Genomic DNA, 18,819 nt, shown 5'->3' with positions numbered 1-18,819 from the left:
ATACAGTGGCTAATAAAACAGACAGAATGTCCTGCCCTTGTGGACCTCATGGGGAAAATTGGCAATAAACAGGATAAATAACTATATTAATCACCTACTGCTGAAGACCAGATTACCCCAAAACTCAGTGGCTTAAAACAATAGCATGTATTGTCTCCCAGTTTCTGAGGGTCAAGAATCTGGTCCTGGGTGCTCTGGACCCTCTGGCACAAAATCTCTCGTGAGGCTGCAGTCAAGCCACTGGCTGGGGCTGTGTTCTCAACAGAAGGCTCAGCTGGGAAGGGGTCTGTGTCTCAGCTCCTTCACTGGTTGTTGGCCAGGCCTTGGTCCTTTGCCACAGGACTCCTCATGTCATGGTGAGCAATTCCAGAGAAAGAAAGAAGTGACAGCCCATCACTTCTGCCACATTCTATTGGCTAGAAGCCAGTTACTCAATCCAGCCCACACTCCGGGGAGGGCTACACAAAGGTGCAAACGCAGGAGGCACATGGTTGGGGGCCATCTTAGAAGCTGCTGTCACAACACGTAAATCAGAATGTACTTTATATAGTGACAAGCTGGAAAACAAGTAGATAAAAGAGGAGAGAGGACATGAGATGTTGGGCAGGGTGCTGAAATTGGAAATAAAACAATAGGAAAGACCCCACCGAGAAGGTGACTTTTGAGTAAAGACCTGAAGGGAGTGAGTGACTCTGGGGAAAGGGGGTGCCGGGCAGAGACAACAGCGAATGCAGAGGTCCTGAGGCAGGAGCCTCGTGGGAAGGGGGATGAGGGTTGTCGAATAGGAGAAAGTAGGCGACGAGGCAGGCCTGGCTGCAGCCATACTTGAAATACATTAGCACAGCCTACAAACCCACCTGCCGCCCTCCTACGCCTCGGTGCGGGCACCCTGGCCTTCTTGCAAAGCCCTGAGCAGAACTGCTCTGTGTCCACTATGGGGCTTCTGCAGAGGCTGCCCCCTCTGCCTGATACCCTTTCCTGGCATGCCCCATCCCTCTCTTCTTCCAGGTCACAGGCACTTGGCACGACCTGAGGATTGCATGTTTCGTTTGTTTATTTGTCCATCCCATGAGTTCTCACAAGCTCCAGGAGATCAGAGACCTTGTCTTTTTTTTTTTTTTTAACATCTTTATTGGAGTATAATTGCTTTACAATGGTGTGTTAGTGAGACCTTGTCTCTTGATCAAGGTGTGCCCAAGGCCCGGGACAACAGAGGTGCTGGGTAAACATTGTGGAATGCATGAACGAGTGGCGGAAGCCTGTTGCACCGGTTACCGTACTTTATTCACTTTTGTATTTTGACTTGTTTCAGTTGACAATAGGAAGCTGGGTGCGAGGGGGAGGCCGCAGCGATCAGCGAGGGGGTCAAAGCAGTCTGAGGCCAGAGCAGTGGCCGGCGCGGCCTGCGCCCAGTCAGGGTTTGCGCGAAGTGGGGGAACCCCGGATTCAGCGGGGACAGCGCAGGAGGTAAGGCTCAAAGAGACCCCCAAGTGTGCGCGGGGTCCCGAGTCCCGGACCGCGCTGCACAGCCCTTATCCCGGAAAACAGCGCTCAGGACACGCCAGACCAGCCCGGGAGTCCCGCCCTGCGCACGAAGCTCCGCCCCCACCGGTGCAGGCCCCGTCCCGTGACTAAGCCCCGCCCATCTAGCCCCGCCCCGCGCAGGCCCCTTGGGCACAGCTCGGCTCTGCCCCCACCCCACCCCCAGCCGGCCCACTGGCACGGGCCGCGTCCCCGCTCCGGAAGTCTTCCGCCCGCGCAGGCGCCCTAGGTCGCGAGGCGGCCCAGGATCCGCCCGGTCCGTCCGCCTGCCGAGGTGCCATGGAGCTGCCGCCGCTGCTGTCGCCGCCGCTCTGCACGCTGCCGCCCGGCCCCGGACCCCCGCGCTTCGTGTGTTACTGCGCGGGGGAGGGTAGTGGGACGTGGGAACGCGACGGCTTCAACCTCTAGTGAGTAGCGCCGCCCGCAGGGCTGCGAGGGGCGCGGGCGGCTCTGCGGGCGGTCCCGCCTGACAGCCCCTTCCCCGCAGTGTGACGGACGCCGCGGAGCTTTGGAGCACCTGCTTCACGCCGGACAGCCTGGCGGCCCTCGTGGGTAATGGGGCTCCTGGGCGGCCGGCAGCCTCCAGCACCCCACGCCTGCAGCGCGGACCACGTGTGGGATCGAAGGGGGCGACCTGGGATTCCCCGGAAGGGTCAAGACACCCTTCCCACGGCTCCGTAGCTGCAGTCCTAAGATTGGTCCCGGGCGGCTCTGGGTCGGGCAGGTTTTGGGGTGTTTCCAGTAGTCCTGGGGTGTTAGGCACCTGGTGACCAGTCCCTGTGCCCTGTAGAAAGCCCGTTTTGGCCTGAGTGCGGCTGAAGACATCACCCCTCGCTTCAGGTGAGCCCCTGAGCAGGGAGGCAGGAGGGATGGGGAGTGGCGAGTGGGTCTGGTCACAGCGCTCAGCCCGCCTCCTTTCCCAGGGCAGCCTGCCAGCAGCAAGCTGTGACTCTCACCCTGCAGGAAGACAGAGTATCCCTGACCGTTTCAGGGGGGCCCTCTGCGCTGGAATTTGACCTCTCCAAGGTGCCGGGCCCAGAGGCAGCCTCCAGGTTGCAGGCACTGACACTGGGCCTGGCAGAGCGCGTGTGCAGCTTGGAGCGGCGGCTGGCAGGTAGGGTGGGGGGTAGGCGTCTCACACCCTCACTGGGGTCCCCCTGCTGGGGCCTCCATTCCTGCTTTCTCCCCAGCTGCTGCAGAGGAGACGGCCACCAGCCCCAGGAAGAGCTCCCGGCAGGTGGGCCCTCCGCTCTTCTTACCGGGTAAGGCCTGTCACCTGTGACTTGGGTTGGGTGACTCAGTTTCCCCAGAACAAGCCTCAGGCTCCAGAGAGAGGATCTGTCTGTGTGGAGAAGGGCTTGTGGCCCTGGGATCCTTCTGGATTCAGGAGCCCCCCTCCCTCATCCTGTTTTCCCCAGACCCGGATCCTCAGAGAGGTGGCCCTGGACCTGGGGTCAAGAGGCGGTGTCCGGGAGAGTCTCTCATCAACCCTGGCTTCAAGAGGTGCCCACCCACTCCCCCTCCCTCTTGTGCCCAGGGTCCATCCCTGGATCCTGCCCGCCCTTCACACCCCCATGGTGTCATTCCCTCTTCTCTCCCAGCAAGAAACCAGCTGGTGGTGTAGACTTCGACGACCCCTGAAGGTGCAGCAAAAAGTGTGACCTTCGGGAGGCTGCTTGCCAGGGGAGGGGCAGCCCCTGGGACCCTCCCACTGGCACCTGCCCATCCCCCTTCCAGGCAGGAACAAGCCTGCTCCTCCAGTCCCTTCCCCATCAAATAAACATCTGGCGGAGGTCACAGAGGTCACGGCCAGGCTCTGGTTCCTGGGGGCTGGCTCCCTGAGAGGGCTTGGGGATTGCCAGGCCTGCGGTCTGGGCATGGGGCCGCATCAGGCTCTGCGCTCCATGGTGGAGCTGCCGGCTCTCCCGACCTGCCCAGCTGTCCTTGCCTGGCCAGCCCAGGAGCCAGGAAGGTTGTGTGAGGTGGGGCTGGGGCTCTGAGAGGCTAGACCTCTGCTCCTGTCCCTCCGGGCACACGCCTCCCTGATGCAAACCCCACGTGATGACCAGGGAGATGGGGGTGGCCTGCCTGCCACCTGGGGCAGAGCTGAGGAATGTGGGCCCGCCCTCCGGCCTGGAGACCCGAGTTGCCCAGATGGGGCTCTGCTCCCCACCCTCCCCAGCCATCCTGCCGCCCCGCCCTGGCCTGACTGGTTTGGGAACCCAGTCCAGTCCCGCCATACCTGAGGAGTGGGGGATGGACCGCGCCCCGCCCACTGGGCTCTCTGCCGGTCCTTTCTGGCTATCATCTGGAGCTGAGCGTCTCACGGTGGGAGTTTGGGGGTGGCAGAAATTGCGGGGCTTCTGGTCCTCGTATGCCGTACCCGCTCACTGAGGCAGAGATGCCCTTCTGGGGCTGCAGACGAGCGGGCGGGTGGCGAGGGAGGCGGGCGCGCTAGCGGGGGCGCACGGCGGGCCGGTAGGCCGCCAGGATCTCGGCGCTGTATGGACACGTGTAGTTGAACTCCTTCTCCTGCAGGGCGTTGTCCAGGTAGCGGCGGACGCCGCGCAGCTCAGCGGGGATGGGCGCCTGGCGGAAGCGCGCGCACACCGTCTGCGGGCGAGGGGCGCGGTCGGGGTCTCCTCGAGGGTCCGCCCCGCTCGGCCCGGAGCTCACGTTCACGATGTGCAGCTTGGGCAGCAGCCCGCAATCGGCCAGCGTGAGCTGGTCGCCGTCCGCAAAGCGGCGGCGTGACTCGCGCAGCTGCGGCTCCCGCGCCAGCTCGTGCTCCAGGGGCGCGCGCAGGTAGCTGTCCAGCTTGGTGAGGGCGCGCAGTAGATGCTGGTACAGGGCTGGGGGCGGGGAGCGCGGTGAGGAGCCGGTCGGGGACGCCACTCCCCCCAGCCTCGCCGCGTCTCCGGACCCTCCTCACCATCGTCCAGCGCGGGCACCGGGTTCTTGATGAACGCGGAGAATTTGTGAAAGACGTCATTGCCCGCCGCGGTGGACTCCCTGTATCTGGGCGCTAGGCTGGGGAATCTGAAGGTGGAGGGGTTTTGGGTCAGACCCTTGCTGCCCCCTGCGGGGCCCCGGGCTCTGTCCTGGGGGTGTCCTGCCTGAGGGCCCCATCCTGCCCCTCCCACTGCACCCGGCCCTCACTCTGGGGGGCCCAGCGTCTCCTCCAGAAACTCCTCAATCTGCAGCGTGTCCGTTTTGGCGTCGCCGTCATAGAGCAGGATGGGCAGCTGCGAACACGGGGCAAAGTCCTTCAGCACATCTGGGGACCTGTGGGCACAAGGCAGGGGGCAAGCGGCTGGCCCGAGGGGGGGCCAAAGCCAGCGAGGGGTTCCCGGGGCAGGGGCTCACCTGCGGGTGTCCACGGTGGTGAGTGGGAAGGACACGCCCTTGAGAAGCAGGACTACGAAAAGCCTCTGACAAGAAGGGCAGAGACCCACCCTTCAGCCCTCCCCGCAGCCCGGCCAGCCTGGCACCTTGACAAAACAGATGGAGCGTGGCGGTCTCAGCCATGGTGGGGAGCTTCGGGCGGTGGCAGGGCCTGGCCGGGGACCTGCGGAGCTCGCTTGAAGGTTCCCTGAGCGCGCCGCCCACCCCGGCCCGGGGGCCCGCCCTGTGGAGTCGCACAGGCAGCCAGGGCTCAGTGCCGGCGTGAGGGTGTGACCGTGGAGAACTGAGTGCTCGGAGCTGGACCGGGGGCGCCACGGCTCGGGGTGGGGGGCGGAGTGGTGGAGGAGGCCAGTGCACGGTCGGGGAAAGAGGGGTGCCGACCTGGGAGGGGGCAGCTCTGGATCAGGACCACCCCCACCGTGAGCCCAGCAGCCCTCCCTGCAGTGGACACCCCCGCCGCCTGTGAGGGTTCCCAGCCCAGAAAGCCGAGGAGCGGGAGGAGAAATGAACAGCCTGGCCACAGCCTCTTTCCGCATCTGCCGGCCAGGGCACGACAAGAGTGATAAACCGCTTGGGAGGGACGCCCCCTTCCCACCTACTGATCTCCGTTAGATAGAGCCGCCGCCAGGGCAGGGCCCACATTCCAAACGTGCCCAAGGGGGACGGGCCCACAGCCCTGCCCCTCCGCTGTGGGCTCAGGGCGAGTTTCTCGCTGTTTGGGTTTTTTTTTTTTTTTGCGGTACGCGGGCCTTTCACCGCTGTGGCCCCTCCCGTTGCGGAGCGCAGGCTCCGGACGCGCAGGCCCAGCGGCCACGGCTCACGGGCCCAGCCGCTCCACGGCATGTGGGATCTTCCCGGACCGGGGCACGAACCCGTGTCCCCCGCATCGGCAGGCGGACTCCCAACCACTGCGCCACCAGGAAAGCCCTCTCCCTGCTCTTAACCTTTAAAAGAAAGAACCCTCGGGGTTAGAAGCCACAATCTTCTGAGCCACGGGGACCTCCCCTCCGCCACACCTCCCCACCCTGGACTGGAAGAAGGCCAGAGGAGGCTGGGGGAGTTGGCAGCCTCACAGGTGTGCGCCTGCCGGCCCGCCCCGATAGGGGACACTCACCGGAGTCCCCCACTGGGGCCCAGCGTCTGGGGGGAGGGGGGCTGAGGGAGGAGCCATCGTGGTGCGGCGCCACCTGGTGGCAGCCAGTGGGATCTGCACGGCGCCTTCCACTCCAGGCCCAGGGCCTCGTTGCCCCGTCCAGGCCCCCAGCCCGACCGACCCTCTCCGGAAGCAACAGTGGTCAGGGCTCCTGGCAGAGGCCCCCTGAGCCTGGGGCTGACCTCGACATACTGTGGAGTTGGGGCCTGGGCCTCCGGACCACCTGCCGCCACCATGCGGCTGCTCAACAACTGGGGGGGTCACCCTGCTCCCTTCCTGCTTCCCTGCCACACAAACTGCCACCCTGGAGAAGGGCCGAGGCCCCGCCACACCTGCGCCTGTTCACCAGATGTCCTGTGTGTGAAGGCACCCTTACACATCCGTTAGGAAAATGGTGACATGGACAAATGAACAGGTGGTTCAGAAAAAGGGAAATAAAACACCAACAGAATACATGACAGTGTGTTTCATTGTACACGTATTCCCAGAACAAATCAGGACAACGTACATACGGTTTGTGGTTACAACGGGCAGAAATGTGGCAACCATAGTCTTGGCAAGCGTGTGGGGAAATGCACTCCGGGGGCGTCCCTGGTAAACAGCAGCTGCCATCGAGACGTCCCCGTAAGAACACGAGGGACAAACGGGTGTGCAGTCCCCCAGGGTGTGGCAGAGTCCTGGTGCGTCCACAGGAGCGGACAGAGGAGGTGGGTCTCACTAGCCTGAGATCTACTGGTGTTACGGGCTGAACTGTGTCCCCTACAAATTCATATGACGTCCTCCTCCCCAAGCCCCCACCCCTCAGAATGTGACCATATTTGGAGATGGGGTCTTTACAGAAGTAATCAAGTTAAGATGAGGTCATTACGATGGGCCCTAACCCAACATGACTGTGTCCTTATAAAAAGGGGAGGGACTTTCCTGGTGGTCCACTGGTTAAGAATCTGCCTTCCAAAGGAGGGGCCGCGGGTTCGATTCCTGGTCAGGGAACTAAGATCCCGCATGCTGCGGGGCAACTAAGCCTGCGCGCCGCAACTACTAAGCATGCAGGCCACAACCAGACAGAAACCCACACACCGCAACGAAGATCCCGAATACCGCAACTAAGACTCGACACAGCCAAAAATAAATGTTTTAAAAATATATATATACATATAAAAAAGGGGGAGATGTGGACACACACACACACACACACACACACACACACACACACACACACGGAGAGCCCTGTGCAGAGGCAGAGATGGGGGTGATGCTTCCAAAGCCAAAGGCCCCAAAAGAAATCCACCAGCACCTGGGAGGGCAGGGAGCAGACTGTCCCTCACAGCCTCGGGAGGCTCCAACCTGCCGACAGCTCGATCTTGGACTTCTGGCCCCCAGACGGTGAGAGTAAATGTCCAGTGTTTAAGGCGCCCCGGTTGTGGTACTTTGTTATGGCAGCCCTGGCAAACCAGGCCAAGTGGGAGAGAGAAATCCAGCAAACTGAAAAACTACCAATTAGTGTATGTCACTCTGAGCCTATGCTTGTGTGTATCCTGCAGGCTGACTTCTGACGTGTACAAACACAGACATTCAATTTGTGTTTTCTATCCACTTGCATTGTATGAAATTCCTACCATGTTTCAAAAATGTTTTTAAAGAAGTGAGAAGAAACCTATGGTCACCAACATTAACCCGACCACAACCTACCCCAGCCACTTGGATTGTCCCTAACCAACCCTCCCCGCCCGTGCCATATCCACAGAGCAGCCCCCGGAGGGCCCTTGGGGGCTGCCCGCCCTCCTCCCTTCACAGTCCCTGCGGGGCAGGCTCAGCCCGAGGTCCCAGGGCTGCTGTCCTCAACCTCATCCCTGTGTTGGAAACTCCTCTCTCCTGAGCCCCGGCCTGCAGGGCGAGGAGCCCACCCCTCCTCCAGGCTGACCCAGTCACCCTCCCCAACCCTGAGCCCGGCCTACGGGGCAGGGGCTGTACCTTGGCATCCAGCGGGCCCACCTTCACCCCACACCCCACCCTACACACGCAAGCTGGCGTGAACTTTTTTGTTTATTTATTTTAAACAAACATCTGTGCGCTCCGCTCCGTACGGGTCTGGCTCCCGGGTGGGCGGTCAGGGGGCCAAGCTGGGTGGGAGGGCAATGGCAGCTGGAGGGGGTCCGGCCCCTCACCTGGCCGGTGGGGCCAGCTTCTCCGTTCCTGCTACCCGGCCCGCTGCCCCATGGCAGCCCCCTCCCCGGCCCACGACAACGGTTCCCTGTGGGAAACCAGGGTGACGAGGCTCGTCCTAAAGCAAAATGAACAGGCGCCTGGGGTGGGACCTAACGCCGCCCCCCAGTCCCAGGCTGGCAGCAGCCACCATCCAAACTGGGTGTAAGAGAACAGCCCGTTCAGGAGGGCAGGGGTCGCCAGGAGAAGTCGGGCGGTACCTGGCAGCCCGGGTCACCCCGTGGCCCTGCGGGGGGTGGGCAGAGCTGGGCAGGGGCAGGGGCGAGGGGCTGGCCAGAGCCCAAGGCTTTAAGGCAGAGCAGGGTGAGGGTGTGCGCAGCCCGGGGCCGGGCCAGCCTTTGGCACAATGAGGGGAGGGCGGCGCGATGGCCGAGGAGGGCGGGGCTAGAGGGGCCTGAAGCCCTCGGTCCTGGACCTCCCACTCCAGGGCCTTGGCAGGCGGGCACTGGGGGCACCTCAGCCACCGCCCGACTTCCGTTCCCACAGCGTGACCTTGACCCAGCTCCGGCGGTCAGCAGAGCGTGTCCGTGTTGAAGGACAGCTGGGCCTGGGGGACAGGGACAGGCCTGGCTCGGGCGTCTGGCCCCGCGCCTGCCCCAGGCCGGCCCCCACGCAGGCTCTGCCACCTCTGTCCGCCCTGAGCTTCCTCTCAGTGGTCAGCTCCCCGCGTGGCCTGTCCCCGGGCTCTGCTCCCCCCACCTCCGCTCGGCCTGTCTCTGAAACGCCCTCCATTTCCAAGCTGTTCTGGGGTCTGTGTGGGTCTGTCTCCTCTGCCTGTGCCCAGGCCTCCTGTGTCCGCTATAGTCCTGAGCGTCAGGCGGGTCCCTGTTCCCGTGAGCTCAGGACAGCAGGGGTCCCGGGGCCACCCCCCAGCCCCACCCCCAGCCCGAGCCTGGGCTCTCTGGCCGGCCTGGCTGCCCTGACTCCAGGAGCCTGCTCACCCTCTCCTCCTCGAAGCTGATGAGGCCCTCGTCCTCCGTGTCCAGGTCCTCGGGCTCGTCGGCCACGAGCGCCCGCAGCTCGGTCGTGGGGGGCCGAGGCCGGAACAAGCTGAGCAGGCGGCCCAGCGGGGACGGCAGCGCCGAGGGCGGCTCTGTCTCCTGCTGCTCCAAGTTGTCGCTCTGCTTCTTGGCGAAGTTCACGAACACCTGGCGGGCAGGGACCGGGGGCTGGGTGGGGGCCGGCCCAGGTGGGCCCGGCGGCCCCGGCCCAGGGCACTCACGTTGTCCAGGGTGGTCTGGCTGACTGAGTAGTCCTCGAGGCCCAGCACGCCCACCACCTGCTCCATCTTGCTGAACACCTGCGCCAGTGAGATGCGCTCCGACTTGAGCTGGTACTGCACCTTTGTGTGGTGCCGCTCCTGGCGGGGCACGGAGGTCAGAGGCTGCTCAGGCAGTGCCGGCCCTGCCCCCGCCCCTCGCCCCGGGGCCCCGCCCCCCCACCTTGAGCACGGCCTCCGGGAAGTTCCTGTTGAAGAACCGCACCACGTCCTTCACGTTCTGGCTGCTCTTGGTCCTCACCGTGATCATGTAGCCGTCCCCGAACCTGTGGGACAGGCCCTTGGCCCCAGCCCGGCCGCCAGGGGAGCCCAGCCTCCGCCTGCCGCGGCCCACAGCCCACCGTCCCTGCCACCCCCGCTGCTCACCGGTTCTTCAGATGCTGGATGCTGCCCAGACAGCGCAGGCGCCCGTTCACCATGATGGCCAGCCGCGTGCACAGCGCCTCGCACTCCTCCATGCTGAGGGCGAGACGCACAGGCTGGCACGGGAGGTGGGGAGGGCCCGATGTGCGGGGGCAGGGGGGGTGGGGGCGAGCGGACCTGTGCGAAGTCAGCACCACCGAGCGCCCTGTCTTGATGAGGTCCAAAATGAGGTTCCAGAGGAAGCGCCGAGCCTTAGGGTCCATGCCTGTGGTAGGCTCGTCCTGGGGTGGGGCCAGGCTCAGCTGCTGTACCCGTTCACCCCAGCTAGCCCCACCAGCTGCTTCCTGCCCGGCCCCCCAGGAAGACAAAGGTGGAGCACCCGACCCCCATCCCACCCCCGGACTCACCGGGAAGACGTAGGCTGGGCCCTGACCCCCATCCCACCCCCGGGCCCCCCAGAAAGACGAAGGCGGGGCACCCGACCCCCATCCCACCCCCGGGCCCCCCAGAAAGACGAAGGCGGGGCACTTGACCCCCATCACTTGACCCCCACCCCACCCCCGGGCCCCCCAGAAAGACGAAGGCGGGGCACTTGACCCCCATCCCACCCCCGGGCTCACCAGGAAGACGAAGGCGGGGCACTTGACCCCCATCCCACCCCCGGGCCCCCCAGAAAGAAAGACAAAGGCGGGGCACTTGACCCCCATCCCACCCCCGGGCTCACCAGGAAGATGAAGGCGGGGTACCCGATGAGGGCGATGGCTGTAGACAGCTTCCGCTTGTTGCCTCCGCTGTAGGTGCCGGCGGGCTTGTCAGCGTACTTGGTCAGCTCCAGCTTCTCCAGGGCCCACTTCACCACCTGGGAGGGAGAACGATGTCAGGGGCCCACGCTACACACCAGCCCCCTCCCCCGCCGGGCGACCCTCACCTGGGCCTCATCCTTCCAGGGGATGCCGCGGAGCCGCGTGTACAGCTGCAGGTGCTCCCGGGCCGTGAGCTCATCGAACAGGGCGTCGAACTGTGGGCAGTAGCCCAGGCTCTGTTGCACCTGGAGCAGCTCCTTGAGCACGCTAGGGACACAGCGCCGTCAGCACCGGTCACTGCCGTCGCCCCGCCCACCCAGACACCCGCCCGCCCACACCTGTGCCCCACACCTGTGCCCGTTGACAAAGGCCTCGCCCCCCGTTGTGCTCTCGTCACCCGTCAGCATCTTGAAGGTGCTGGTCTTGCCCGCACCATTGACGCCCAGGAGGCCAAAGCACTCGCCAGGACGCACGCCCAGGCACAGGCGGTCCACGGCCAGGATGCGTCCGATCTTCCGCGACTTGTACACCTGGCAGAGGTGAGGGGGCGGCCCACTCAGCGGGGCAGGCGGGGCTGGCCACCCGGCCGGACTCCACCCGGGCCCCACCCTACCCCGAGCCCCGCCCCCACCCGCCCAGGGCCCACCTTGGTCAGGTTCTCGATTTTGACCATGTCGTTGTCAGCGTCCCCCCGCAGCACTCGCTGCCGCTCGCTGGCCACGTCCACGTCGTCCTCCACGGGCTTTGTCGACACGGGCATGCGCCTGGGAGGACAAGGAGGGCAGTGCCCGGCCGGGACCCCCGCCATCGCCCGGTGCTCCCCCCAGCGGCGGCCACGGCGGGAAAGAGGGTGGCCAGCCCGGCCCCCCACCGTGCGCTGCCCGGCGCGCCCCCACTCACTGCGGCTGCCGCAGGAAGTTGTACTGGCACATGATGGTGAGGAGGAAGCCCACGAAGCCCTCGACCGTCATGGCCACCAGGCCCCTGGTGACAATGTCCCACTCGAACGGGGACTTCATCTTGTCAAACTGGCCTGTGGGGCAGCTGGTTCAGGGCTGGACCTGGGGCCTCAGGAGCCGCCGTTCTCCCCCAGGCGTGGAAGCCCCCTCAGCCTCCCCGCCCGGGGGCGCACGCTGTCACCCCCGGCCGGCCTCACCGATCTTGGCGTAGTACTCGTTGATGTACTCGTTGTAGGCCATCTCCATGAGTCCGTGGCCCAGGTTGTAGTTGGGGAAGATGAGGAAGCAGCTTTTCAGGTAACTGTTGACAACCTTCAGGTCCTGGAGGGTCACAGGGGTCAGGGCACAGCCGCAGCCCCGCCGCGCCGCCATCCCATCACCCCGCCGCCCCGCCCCACCTTGTCACGCTCAAAGAGCTGCAGTAGGAAGGTGGCCACGGTGGCCGTGATGCCGATGAAAAGGTTGATGACGATAAGAAACACGTAGGCCGAGCTGGGGACCTCGAACCAGAAGGAGGCCGGGTACATGATGGGGGTGATGGACCACCTGCGGGTGGCAGGCGGGCAGAGGTCACTGGGCGGCCCGAGCCTGCCCTGCGCCCACTGCCCCCGCCCGCCCACTCCCTTACCCGTAGAGCAGAAAGAGGGAGAGCACGGCGGGGAAGTTGGTGGGCGACGTGTAGGCCGGCAAGTCAAACACAAACAGGATGAGGACGCAGCAGGTGGCGGGCACCAGGTAGTTGAGCTACCAGAGCAGGGGGGGGCAGGTGAGGGGCCGGGGAGGCGGGGAGGCCCGGGGCGGGGGTGGGGGCCCGGGGGCAGAACCGGGGGCCCAGCAGGAGGCGGGGGGACGGGACAGCCAGGGGTCTGGGGGCACACCATGTCCCACACGTAGTTAGCCAGCCAGTAGATGACAGGGTTGCAGCCGCTGACAAACTGCAGGTGCTTGGCCTTGGTGGACTTCTCGGCCACCAGAAAGACCACGAAGCTGGCCGGCACGAAGGACATGGCCACGATGATGAAGATGGCGATAACCACATCCGTGCCCTGCAGCCTGGGGGCGAGGCGGCCCTCAGCCCTGCGCGGCATGCAGTCCCACAGCGGCGCCCCCGCCCCCGCCCGCCCCCGCACCTACAGGTAATCCAGGGAGAGGCTAGCGCTCGTCTTGTTCATGGGGTGGTTGGTGACGGTGATGCCTGCGGCACAGGGAGGGCAGCCTCAGGGTCCTGCTCTGCGCCCGGCCTGGCCCGCCCCCCGCCCCGGCTCACCCACCATAGGCCGCAGGGCTGCCCTTGCTCTTGGGCAGGTTGGCACGCAGGATGGCATTGTTGAGGCTGTTGAGGTAGGTGGGCATGCTGTGGTAGCCCTTGTTGTTGTAGAAAACCTGCGGGGAGTACAGAGAGACCCCGAGAGCCACGTCGGTCCCTGCAGACCTCGGGCGAGGGCCGGAAGGGGCGGGGCCCGGGGCCGAGCGGGGCTCACCTGGGCTGCCCGCCGCACCGCGATCCTCCGCACCATGGCCGGGGCCCGGGCGCCAAACGAGGCTGGGATGGACTTCTGGACGTTGCCGAAGGTGATGGCCCCGTACCTGGGCAGCAAGCCGAGGACCGGTGAGCCAGGCGGGAGACGGGTGTTTGCTCCTCGCCCACGGCCGGCGCGCCCCTCCCGCCTGGCTCACCGGTGCAGCCGGAAGCGGTCGGAGGTGAAGAGCAGGTACTCAGAGACATTGTGGCCGGTGATGTCGGTCAGGATGTCACCCGTGACCACCCGCATCTGGGGCGGGTGCCCGCCCACACTGCCGGGGCAGGAGAAGCCAGTGCCCTGCCCAGAGCAGGTGCAGCGGACGGGCTCCCGCACCAGGCGTGGCAGGGAGGGTGCCGACGTCCAGTTCTCTGTGGGCACAGCAGGCAGAGTCAGCCCAGCCCGTGCCGCCCCGAGCCCCAGGCATCCCCACCAGCCAGTACCTGGCGAGGAGGTGGGCGGCAGGGAGGCGTTCCAGGCCTGCGGCGGGTCCTCGTCCAGGGACACGGGGGAGTCAGACGGCGCAGGCGAGGGTGGGGGCGGCACAAAGTTGGACAGCGGCAGCCCCTGCGTGAAGGACTCCAGGCACATGCTGTCGAAGAACCGCGTGGCCAGCAGGCGCGACTCACCGCTGCTCAGGTTCAGCGTGGGCCCCAGCGAGCTGTTAGCCGGAGACTTGAGCACACACGTGGCGCCCACGCCTGACGGCAGCCGGAAAGTGCTCACCAGCTGCTGGGGGCTGGCGTCAGGGGACAGCCGCAATCTGGGAAAGCACAGAGCCAGTCTGGGTTCGGGGACGGGACGCCCCCCCCGCAGCTCTCGCACGGCCGCCCGTCCCACGGCCTCACCGGTACTCCTGGCGCTCCTCGTTGGCGTAGGGGATGAAGTTGCCACGGGGCTGGGTGTAGTTGTGGTACTGGGAGGGGGACAGGACCAGCGGGGGCAAGTCGCCTGGTAGGGTGCACGGGGAAGGCTGAGCAGGTTCCTATGGCCTGCCAGCATCCCCCAGGCCCGGGTCCCCTCTTCCCAACACCCACAGAGCCCAAGCTTGGGGTCCGGACCCCAAGGAGGCGGGAATCCCAGATGAGCCTAGGAGCACGCCCGCCAGCCTCAGGCGCAGCGCCCAGGCCCAGAGCAAGTGCGGGTTCCCCACATGGCACCCGAGCAGGGCGGACACCCTGATGTCTGGCCGGGTGGCCATACCGATCTCTGGGACGGAGAGTGCCACCGTCATAGCCACGCAGACAAAGAAGGCAGGGAGCAGGATCTGAGAGGACAGCGCCTTGGAGTTGCGTCGAGCACAGTGGAAGCGCTTCACCAGGAGTCCGTGGAACTGGCGCACCTTCAGCCACCAGCCCTCCAGCTTGCGGCTGCCCTGGCCGACCCGCAAGAGGGTCTCCGCCTCGGCCTCTGCACGGGAGGGGTTGCTGAGCAGGGGGCCCTAACCACCCTCCAGGGCCCCTGCGGCCCCACCCGGACGCCTCCCACCTTGCAAGCTGACGTTGTCAGGGTCCTGCAAGTTGTCGCAGAGGGGGCGGTAGTCGCCGTAGACGTCGGTGTAGCCGGCCCCCTCGTCACCACGGGCAGAGCCCACCGAGGACGCAGACTGCAGCGACGCCTGTGACTGCGCCAGCTCTGCGCACCGGGCCAGGTTGCCAGCGTGACCCTCCCCCGACAATGAGTCCACGGCCCCAGGCAGCACATCTTTCCTGGACTCCTTCACGTCTGCAGTGGCAGGGAAGCCACGGAAGGGGATATGGGGCTCAAGGCTGCCTGCCACCTGCAGGCCTGTCCGGGACCCCAGCCTCCACACTCACCCACCCACCCAGGGCCCCAGACCCAGTCTGACCCTGGGGAGATCTGGATCCTTATTCCCACCTAAGGCCCTTGGCCCCCACAGACAGAGGAAGAGTGAGAAACCCCAGGCCCAAGTTCGGACCTGGTGAAGCAGGTTGGTGGGGGCAGGGGCAGAGCTGGTCAGTAGCTCTAGAGCCCCTCACCTGCCTCGCTGTTCTCCAGCGACTGGTCCTCCTCCGAAACCTTAAGGAACACCTCCTCCAGTGTCGTGTCCATCAGCCCAAAGCTGCTCAGGTGCAGGACATCCAGACTGTGCTCCAGGTGCTGTGAAAGAGCTGGGTGAGGCCCACCTCAGGGTGGGAGGGGGGACCCCACAGGGAGGGTTGGGCCCACCTTCCCCTTCAGCCCCGCCTCCCCCACTGGCCCCGCCCCTGAGCCCCACCCCACCTCCTCCAACAGTCCCACCTTCCCTTTAGCCCCGCCTCCTCCACTGGCCCCACCCCTGAGCCCAGCCCCGCCTCCTCCAACAGTCCCACCTCCCCTCAGCCCCACCTCCCCCACTGGCCCCGCCCCTGAGCCCCACCCCACCTCCTCCAACAGTCCCACCTTCCCTTTAGCCCCGCCTCCTCCACTGGCCCCACCCCTGAGCCCAACCCCACCTCCTCCAGCAGTCCCACCTCACCCTGCAGCCCCACCTCTGCTGGCCCTGCCCCCGAGCCCTACCCCGGCTCTGCCTCCCCTACCAGCCCCACCTCCTCTGCTGAACACACCTCCTGGGCAGCTCCACCTCCTACACTGACCTCTCCCCTGAGCCCCCCACCCCCTCCACCAGCCCAGCCCCACCCCCACACCTGAAAGAGGCGCTCAAAGGCTCCCTTCTTGGCGGCCTCGCTGGGCAGGATGTAAGAGAGCTCGGTGCTGGTGTCTGAGACTAGCAGGCAGGAGGCCACATGTTTGCGGATGAACTGGGAAACCTGGGGCTCGGAGCAGCAGCTCAGCTGGGCCCGACCTGGGGGGCTGGCTGTCAGCCCTGGCTCTGGGAGGGTAGGGAGGGCTTCACTCAGGGGCTGGCGGAGAGCGTGAGCCAGGCCCAGCCAGCACCCTGGGCCCACTGGGGCAATGGTGAGGGCCCAGCCCCTCAACCTCATTGGTCTTGGGAAGGGGTCCGGGGCAGGCAGCCTCAGCACAGACCTTGGGGGTCCCCGGGCTCGGCGGGCCGCTTGACCAGCGTGAGGCGGTAGCCATCCCCGTAAGCGCCCTTGAGAAAGAGCGGGGAGCCACAGCACTTGAGCTTCCCGTGGGAGATGATGGCAATGCGGTCCCCGAGCACGTCGGCCTCGTCCATGTGGTGGGTGGACAGGAGGATGGTGCGGCCTGCGGGAGGTCAAGATGGGGGTCGGGGGGCGGCGGCCGGGCCGGGCCGGGGGCTGCTCGCGCCCACCCCGCGCCCCGCTCACCTGGCTTGTACTTCAGGATGAGGTCCCAGATGGCGCGGCGTGCGTAGGGGTCCACGCCAGCCGTGGGCTCATCCAGGATGATGGCACGGGAGCCGCCCACGAAGGCGATGGCCACGGAGAGCTTGCGCTTCATGCCGCCGGACAGCGTCTGCACCAGCGAGTGCCGCTTGTTGGAGAGCTCCAGGTCCTCGATCATCCTGAGGGCGGTACAGGAGGGTGGGACCAGCCCTCAGGGAGCCGGTGCCTCTGCCTCCCGCCCATGGCACGGGAGCCGCCCACGAAGGCGATGGCCACGGAGAGCTTGCGCTTCATGCCGCCGGACAGCGTCTGCACCAGCGAGTGCCGCTTGTTGGAGAGCTCCAGGTCCTCGATCATCCTGAGGGCGGTACAGGAGGGTGGGACCAGCCCTCAGGGAGCCGGTGCCTCTGCCTGCAGCCTCGCCTCCCGCCCGAGCCCCACCCACTTGTCCATCTCCTTGCGGATCTCCTCCTGGGCCATGCTCTTGAGCCTCGAGTAGAACCAGAGGTGCTCCTCCACCGTAAGCCGGTCAAAGAGCACGTTGTGCTGGGGGCACATGCCCAGGTTCTTGCGGATCTCGTCCATCTCCGTGCGGATGTCGTGCCCGTAGATGGTGGCCGAACCCGATGTTGGCGGGAACAGGCCGGTGAGGATAGACCTGGGCGGGGAGGCGGGGTCATGGTCCCCAACTCCTGCAGGGAGCCCTCCCTGCTGCCCGCTCCGTCAGGAACTCCGGGCCGACCCCCACACACTCACATGGTAGTGGTCTTGCCAGCCCCGTTGTGGCCCAGGAAGGACACCACCTGGTTCTCATAGAGGTTCAGGCTCAGCCTGTTCAAGGCCAGCTTCTTGTCGTTCTTGTAGACCTTGGTAAGCTTGTCCACGCAGACCACCAGCGGCAGGTGGGTGGGCTCCTCTTCCATGCCCCGTGTCTCCTCTGCACCAGGGCCGAGGGTCAGCGCCAGGGGTGCCTCCGGCCGCTGAAGCTCAGCCACCGCCCCTGTCCCCGCCTTGGTGCCCGCTCACCCAAGCGCCGGCTCTCCATGGCACAGGCCTGGTCCTCCTCCATGACGCTGAGGCGGGGCGCGCGAGCCCACGGCCAGCTCCACTCCCACGCTTCCGTCCGCCCGCTGCCCAGCCAGTAGGACTTCTGCAGTGGGAAGTACCAGGGCCGGGGCAGCCCGTACATGCCTATGGGGTAGAGGGGAGGCTGACCCAGGGTCTGGGGTCGCTGTCTACCCCAGGCCATGGGTCCCCCTAGAGACAGCCTCCTCCTCCCCTCCCCCACCCCTCCAAAGGGCTGGTACCTGGGTGCACGGCCTCGATGTACCACGTGAGCACACCGTAGACGACTGCGTCCACCATCAGCATGGTGACAGCCAGGAGCAGGTTGAAGTCGTCCCCTTCCACGGGCGACTGGCTGAACGTGTGCCACTGGATGCCCACGCCCGCCACCTCGTACAGGGCGAAGTACTTGGAGCCCAGGCCAAAGGCTGTCGTGGACATCAGGGACTGAGGAGACGGCGGTGTCAGTGGGGGAGAGGAGGCTGGACACCCCCAACCCTGGCCCACCCCCCATGACCCTCACCGCGATGCACTTCTCGAAGGCGGTGATCTTGTCGTGGGCCACCTCCTCACGGATCGCCACGTACATGTAGGGCACGTAGCTCAGGAAGTAGATGATGCCGCCGCAGGCCGAGGCCAGCTTGGCCTTGGAGTACAGCACGGACACCAGGAAACTGGGGGCACGCGGGGCCACGGGCTGTCAGCCACACCTGAAATCTCGGAGGCGCACACTCGAGGCCCACCCTCCAGCCCGCCGCCAGCCACACAGCGCTCACCAGAACATGATGGTGGCCACGGCATAGACGGCCAGGAAAAGCCAGATGATGATGACATGGCTGTGCGTGAGGACCTGGCCGTACTTGAGGATGGCGGTCAGCGCCGTCACCGAGACGGAGAGCTGCACAGAGCCCGTGATGAACCAGGCCACCCAGTGCACGGCGTTGTTCAGGCCCATGGTCTTCATCACCTGCGGGCAGGCGGGGGGGCATGAGGCCTTGGGACAGGGGCACCAGGAAGGAACACCCTGCCCCTGCCTTGCCAGCCCAGGTCCGGGGAGGGAGGGCTGCCCACAGCTACCCCCCTCACCTGTAGTCCTCCCGCTTCTCTGACCTCTATCTTTATCGCCCCCATTCCCCACCTCCATCCCTTCCCTCTTTTCCCCTCCCCCATCTCCCCTCTCCATCCCCTCCCCCTCCCCCTCCATCCCTTCCCTCTTTTCCCCTCCCCCATCTCCC

The 18,819-nt window shown here is 65.6% G+C and overlaps 3 protein-coding genes across 5 annotated transcripts in view; 1 reads left to right on the top strand and 2 right to left on the bottom strand.

Annotated features, from left to right (window-relative positions):
* The first annotated feature begins 1,759 nt into the window (after nt 1-1,759).
* On the top strand, nt 1,760-3,343 carry PAXX (PAXX non-homologous end joining factor). 3 transcript variants are annotated; one of them, XM_055083253.1, is made up of 7 exons: nt 1,765-1,949; nt 2,030-2,090; nt 2,333-2,382; nt 2,466-2,656; nt 2,733-2,804; nt 2,961-3,045; nt 3,148-3,343. In XM_055083253.1, exons 1-7 carry the CDS (start codon nt 1,822-1,824, stop codon nt 3,164-3,166), a joined length of 606 nt encoding a protein of 201 aa, XP_054939228.1. In that variant the 5' UTR covers nt 1,765-1,821; the 3' UTR covers nt 3,167-3,343. The 3 variants fall into 3 exon arrangements, with proteins under 3 accessions (XP_023982110.1, XP_054939228.1, XP_023982108.1); XM_024126340.3 differs by having other exon boundaries at nt 1,766-1,949; nt 3,144-3,343; XM_024126342.2 differs by lacking the exon at nt 2,333-2,382 and having other exon boundaries at nt 1,760-1,949; nt 2,506-2,656; nt 3,144-3,343.
* Nucleotides 3,344-3,791: 448 nt separating this feature from the next.
* Nucleotides 3,792-6,336, bottom strand: CLIC3 (chloride intracellular channel 3). Its single transcript, XM_055083254.1, has 6 exons — nt 6,283-6,336; nt 6,062-6,087; nt 4,909-4,998; nt 4,702-4,827; nt 4,475-4,581; nt 3,792-4,394 (listed from the first exon to the last, which is right to left on the bottom strand). Exons 1-6 carry the CDS (start codon nt 6,334-6,336, stop codon nt 3,997-3,999), a joined length of 801 nt encoding a protein of 266 aa, XP_054939229.1. The 3' UTR covers nt 3,792-3,996.
* Nucleotides 6,337-8,134: 1,798 nt separating this feature from the next.
* The window catches only part of ABCA2 (ATP binding cassette subfamily A member 2), a 20,390-nt gene continuing 9,705 nt past the window's right edge, over nt 8,135-18,819 (bottom strand). The window contains exons 16-48 of the mRNA XM_028486145.2: nt 18,361-18,551; nt 18,108-18,258; nt 17,827-18,031; nt 17,546-17,710; nt 17,276-17,456; nt 16,965-17,177; nt 16,502-16,698; nt 16,236-16,418; nt 15,896-16,080; nt 15,248-15,368; nt 14,736-14,972; nt 14,451-14,657; nt 14,096-14,198; nt 13,691-14,010; nt 13,405-13,618; nt 13,209-13,314; nt 12,999-13,110; nt 12,862-12,922; nt 12,606-12,780; nt 12,356-12,471; nt 12,126-12,273; nt 11,925-12,048; nt 11,669-11,801; nt 11,415-11,532; nt 11,120-11,298; nt 10,894-11,035; nt 10,690-10,824; nt 10,143-10,246; nt 9,969-10,061; nt 9,766-9,868; nt 9,546-9,683; nt 9,265-9,471; nt 8,135-8,870 (exon numbers count right to left, since the gene is read on the bottom strand). Of these exons, the coding sequence (XP_028341946.1) occupies nt 8,835-8,870; nt 9,265-9,471; nt 9,546-9,683; nt 9,766-9,868; nt 9,969-10,061; nt 10,143-10,246; nt 10,690-10,824; nt 10,894-11,035; nt 11,120-11,298; nt 11,415-11,532; nt 11,669-11,801; nt 11,925-12,048; nt 12,126-12,273; nt 12,356-12,471; nt 12,606-12,780; nt 12,862-12,922; nt 12,999-13,110; nt 13,209-13,314; nt 13,405-13,618; nt 13,691-14,010; nt 14,096-14,198; nt 14,451-14,657; nt 14,736-14,972; nt 15,248-15,368; nt 15,896-16,080; nt 16,236-16,418; nt 16,502-16,698; nt 16,965-17,177; nt 17,276-17,456; nt 17,546-17,710; nt 17,827-18,031; nt 18,108-18,258; nt 18,361-18,551 (5,103 nt within the window). The 3' untranslated portion in view covers nt 8,135-8,834. The remainder of the gene's footprint in view (nt 8,871-9,264; nt 9,472-9,545; nt 9,684-9,765; nt 9,869-9,968; nt 10,062-10,142; nt 10,247-10,689; nt 10,825-10,893; nt 11,036-11,119; nt 11,299-11,414; nt 11,533-11,668; nt 11,802-11,924; nt 12,049-12,125; nt 12,274-12,355; nt 12,472-12,605; nt 12,781-12,861; nt 12,923-12,998; nt 13,111-13,208; nt 13,315-13,404; nt 13,619-13,690; nt 14,011-14,095; nt 14,199-14,450; nt 14,658-14,735; nt 14,973-15,247; nt 15,369-15,895; nt 16,081-16,235; nt 16,419-16,501; nt 16,699-16,964; nt 17,178-17,275; nt 17,457-17,545; nt 17,711-17,826; nt 18,032-18,107; nt 18,259-18,360; nt 18,552-18,819) is intronic.

The sequence above is a fragment of the Physeter macrocephalus genome, unplaced genomic scaffold (assembly GCF_002837175.3).
Source record: "Physeter macrocephalus isolate SW-GA unplaced genomic scaffold, ASM283717v5 random_654, whole genome shotgun sequence".
NCBI lineage: Eukaryota > Metazoa > Chordata > Mammalia > Artiodactyla > Physeteridae > Physeter > Physeter macrocephalus.
This window is presented reverse-complemented; position numbering and strand designations above follow the sequence as displayed.

Excerpts from the sequence above, each read along its gene's own strand:
- PAXX (XM_024126340.3), top strand. The coding sequence starts at position 1,822 with ATGGAGCTGCCGCCGCTGCTGTCGCCGCCGCTCTGCACGCTGCCGCCC. Across the intron at positions 2,383-2,465 it reads GACATCACCCCTCGCTTCAG|GGCAGCCTGCCAGCAGCAAG; the intron begins GTGAGCCCCTGA and ends CTCCTTTCCCAG. Across the intron at positions 3,046-3,143 it reads ATCAACCCTGGCTTCAAGAG|CAAGAAACCAGCTGGTGGTG; the intron begins GTGCCCACCCAC and ends CTTCTCTCCCAG.
- CLIC3 (XM_055083254.1), bottom strand. The coding sequence starts at position 6,336 with ATGGTGGCGGCAGGTGGTCCGGAGGCCCAGGCCCCAACTCCACAGTAT. Across the intron at positions 6,088-6,282 it reads CAACTCCACAGTATGTCGAG|ACGCTGGGCCCCAGTGGGGG; the intron begins GTCAGCCCCAGG and ends CCCTCCCCCCAG. Across the intron at positions 4,582-4,701 it reads GAGACGCTGGGCCCCCCAGA|ATTCCCCAGCCTAGCGCCCA; the intron begins GTGAGGGCCGGG and ends CTCCACCTTCAG.